At 53.6% G+C, this 3,758-nt stretch overlaps 1 protein-coding gene across 1 annotated transcript in view; it reads right to left on the minus strand.

Moving 5' to 3' along the window:
- The window catches only part of LOC311226659 (retinal guanylyl cyclase 2-like), a gene marked incomplete at both ends in the record, with an annotated part of 241,454 nt that extends 238,293 nt beyond the window's left edge, over positions 1-3,161 (minus strand). The window contains one exon of the mRNA XM_084312075.1: positions 2,969-3,161. Coding sequence (XP_084168201.1) covers positions 2,969-3,161 — 193 coding nt within the window. The remainder of the gene's footprint in view (positions 1-2,968) is intronic.
- Positions 3,162-3,758: the final 597 nt, after the last annotated feature.

The raw sequence follows: 3,758 nt of genomic DNA on the forward strand, positions 1-3,758 counted from the left end.
GGATGGTTTGTAGCGGCGGCCAGTGTTATGGCTCAGCTGGCTAGTTTCCTATCCACATTGGCGTCGGGTAGTGGGGCTATGGGTCCAGCCGACATTGTAAACATGTTGCATGTTTGTGGTGTTATAGAGATCTTGACTCAGTCGCAAGCTATAACTGCGGGGAGGATTAGGATGCTATCAACGTTTGTTGTTAGGCATGTTTGGTTGGAGCACTCTCCTCACGACTCCTTTTTCCACGGAAAGTCTTTTTGGTCATTCTGTGGAGGTGCAGGCGGTTGTTGATCTGGGTCCCACACCGCCTCACGCTGTGCAGCCAGAGGTGGGAGCACGGCCTCGTCAACGACTGTGGCGAGGCCCTCGACAGGCAGCCATGTTTCCCCCGCCAGTGGTGCCCTGGGCGGAGAGTCAACAGGGATCCACAAGGCCGACAGCCTTGGCGGCCGAGGGATCGGCCATTTTGGGTGTATGCGGCTTGGATAAAACAAGCCGTTGTCATTCTGCCGCGAGCAGCCCGCTCCCCGTTCAATCCTCTCTCTGTTACCCACGGAAGCGGGGCTCTGATCGTTTTCCTTTGGCTGCGGGTCGCGAACCTTCTTTGAAGCGCATGCGGCCCCATTCTTCACTTCTCATGGGGACAGGGGCTGACACCCAGTTGATGGCTGAGCCTGGGTCTGTCCGTGAGAATGTTGTGCTGTCGCGTGGCTCCTGCACCACACGGTGTGTGATGGGGGAGTCTGGTGTTACGGATGCCACTTGCTACAGTGGTCAGCAGGGGGACTCGAGGCCTCTTCTGTTGAATGCATAGCAAGGGTTACCCCGGCCTCGCCTTCGACAGGCGGGGTATCACGCTGATGCCTCCCACTCCCGTGAGAGCGGCAGTGGTCTGCAAAGAAGAGGCGAGTGTGATTTGGGTGATAGCAATATCACTGCAGGGCTTCGGCGTGTAGCGTGTCTAGCTGTAGAACAACTCCTCAGCATGCGCTAGAGGGGTGTTCAGGGGGGGGGGGGGTGTGTCAACCAGTTTGATGACAGCTTCTCCCGTATCGAACCGGCCCTTTCTGTCGGGGTCCCCCCTTGGGTGCGTCGCACAGCGGGAGGGACCGGGCCAACTATCTACTGTTACTTGCGGCCCAGCGTCAGTTGACGGCGGGTGCGCTGTGGGATTATTTTCACATATGGTGACAAGAATGCCGTTTGGGAGTGTGGATAGAGAGAACGTTGAAAGAGGGGCTTGTGTTGCAGTTTGCGCAACCCCAACCTCCGTTCTCAGGTTTGGTGCCGACCCTATTGTCAGGGTCAGAAGCAGTGACAGCCCTGGCCGACGAGATCCGATCTCTGTTGGCGAAGCAGGCCGTAGTCGTGGTCCCGAGAGAGGACGCGATGTCAGGCGTCTACTCCCGTTATTTTCTGGTGCCCAAGAAAAAAGGGGGGGTCAGACCTATACTGGATCTGTCCGCGTTCAATCGGTTGATTGTAGCGAGACCGTTCAGGATGTTGACCGTCAAACTCCTTCTGCTTGCCGTCAGAAGGGGAGACTGGTTCACCTCCATAGACCTGAAGGATGCGTATTTTCACATCCCGATTTTCCCTCCTCACAGGAAGTTCCTGCGGTTCCTGTTTCAGGGCATAGAGTACGAGTACCAGAGGTTGCCGTTCGGCTATTCTCTGGCTCCCCGCGTGCGTAGCGACTGCGCTGGAGCCTCTACGTCGTCGGGGAATACGGGTTCTGTTCTATCTCGACGACATTCTACTCCTCAGTCGTTCGGAGGAGGTTGCCAGGTCTCATACCAGGCTGGTGGTGGAATTCCTCACCAGGCTGGGTTTTGCTGTGAACTGGAAGAAGAGTACGCCTATTCCCAGTCAACAGAAGAATATCCGGAGTTCCTTCCGCTCCAGGGATATTGTGGTTCAGGCGTTTCGTCCGCCCCCTCACGCTAGTGAGTTAGATGCGGGCCTTCACCTGTCATGTCCGGTCCGTGCTTTGGGAATTTACCTTAGCCGTACTCAGGACCTCAGGGTTACCGATCAGCTTTTTGTCTGTCACTGTGGTTCTCGTGCCGGTAAGGCACTATCGAAACAGCGCCTGTCCCATTGGTTGTGCGAGGGCATTGCCCTCTGCTACACATTGGCCGGGCTGGATCCCCCTGGGGGCGCCAGGGCGCACTCCACTCGTGGGGTGGCTGCCTCTGCCGCTCTGCTGGGTGGGGCCTCGGTGGAGGACATCTGTGCTGCAGCTTCATGGTCCTCCCCGGGCCCCTTTGTAAGGTTTTACCTCATAGACATGACTGGGGGTTCTGTCCCCCAGGCGGTTCTGGGGTCTGTGGCCTTTCCTGATTCCCGTCCTTTGGTAGGGTAGCAGGAGTGTGTGGGTATGGGCCACAGTGTGTTAGTTCACACGTGGTTCCGCCTGTGCTGTGTGTTCAAGGGGTTCTAGTTCCCTCTTGCTCGCACTCGGGTGGAGTTGACTGCGCCCCCCCTTCATTAGGAAGGATGGGGTGACGGGACTCCCCAACCCCTTGATGTGGGCTTACGGGTCCTCAGGGGGTGCATTTGTCGGGCCTCACGTCCGCTCTACCCCATATCTCGATAGGCTTAAGAGCGGGACGCGATGGCCAATTACGATAATATAACGTAAGGTTATGTATATAACCTAGTTATATGAGTACTGGCTGAGCGTCCCGCTCTTAGCGGCCCTGAGTCCCCGTTTTGAGGAATCTTTTCCTGGAAACGCGTTTTTTGGCGAGGAAGAGTGTTTGGTGACCATGCCTAGTGTCTTATAGGCTACGCCTCCATAGGGGCGGGACCCGGCAGGTGTGGGCGTATTTGTTTTTCGTTAGTGGAGTACAGTAGGTACATGAGATAAGGGATATCTCGATAGGCTTAAGAGCGGGACGCTCAGCCAGTTAGTTAGTTAGTTAGTTAGTTAGTTAGTTAGTTAGTTAGTTAGTTAGTTAGTTAGTTAACTAACCTCTAGATACAGAGCAGTCTTCGTCCAGTAGACTGAGGTCATAGCGGTAGCCTTGACTCAGCTCATGGTCACTGCTTAACCGTGACAATGCCAGGTTGGCTGCTGCTGTTGGAAGCGCCCGGGAGAAAATGGGGTCACATGACCATGGACCAATCAGGGCCAGCTTGAATGTTGCAGTCCACATCACCGGCATGCTTAGAAACAACAGCCACGCCCCTAGCAACCATCTGGAGAGCAGCATCTTGACACCTCTGGAATCAGAAATAAATACTGAGTCAGCCAGCAGGTCAAGTCAAGTCAAGAGTCAAGAGTTTTAATTGTCACGGCATACAAGTATACAATGAAATGCGGGGGGTCTTGCCCGCAGCGATTGTGCATAATACAATAATAATAATATAAATATAATAAGAATCCAATAGAACGACATTGTGCAATAACACAAGTAATCAAAGTAGGGCATATCGGTATATGTACATGAGTTATTACAGAGCATGGTAGGACATGCTAGGTCCTGTGGTAGTGCAGTACACTGTTAGCTACGGATGAGGCACTGGGTCTTTATGTACACTGCTATACAATGCTATATTATACAATCTCAAGTTATACTATCCTATTCTTAAAGTGACCTTTCCTTTTGTAAAGTGACCATAAGTGTGAGCGTGTGCAGCATGAGTGTGTGTGCGTTCATGTTAAAGTGGCTGCTAGTGTGTGAGCGTGTACAGTGTGTGTGTTGTGTGTGTGCTCATGTGTGCTTGTGTGTGGAGAGTTCAGTGTTCAAGGCTCTGATGGC

This window comes from Notolepis coatsorum, assembly GCF_963971535.1.
Source record: "Notolepis coatsorum genome assembly, chromosome: 4".
Classification (NCBI taxonomy): Eukaryota; Metazoa; Chordata; class Actinopteri; order Aulopiformes; family Paralepididae; genus Notolepis; species Notolepis coatsorum.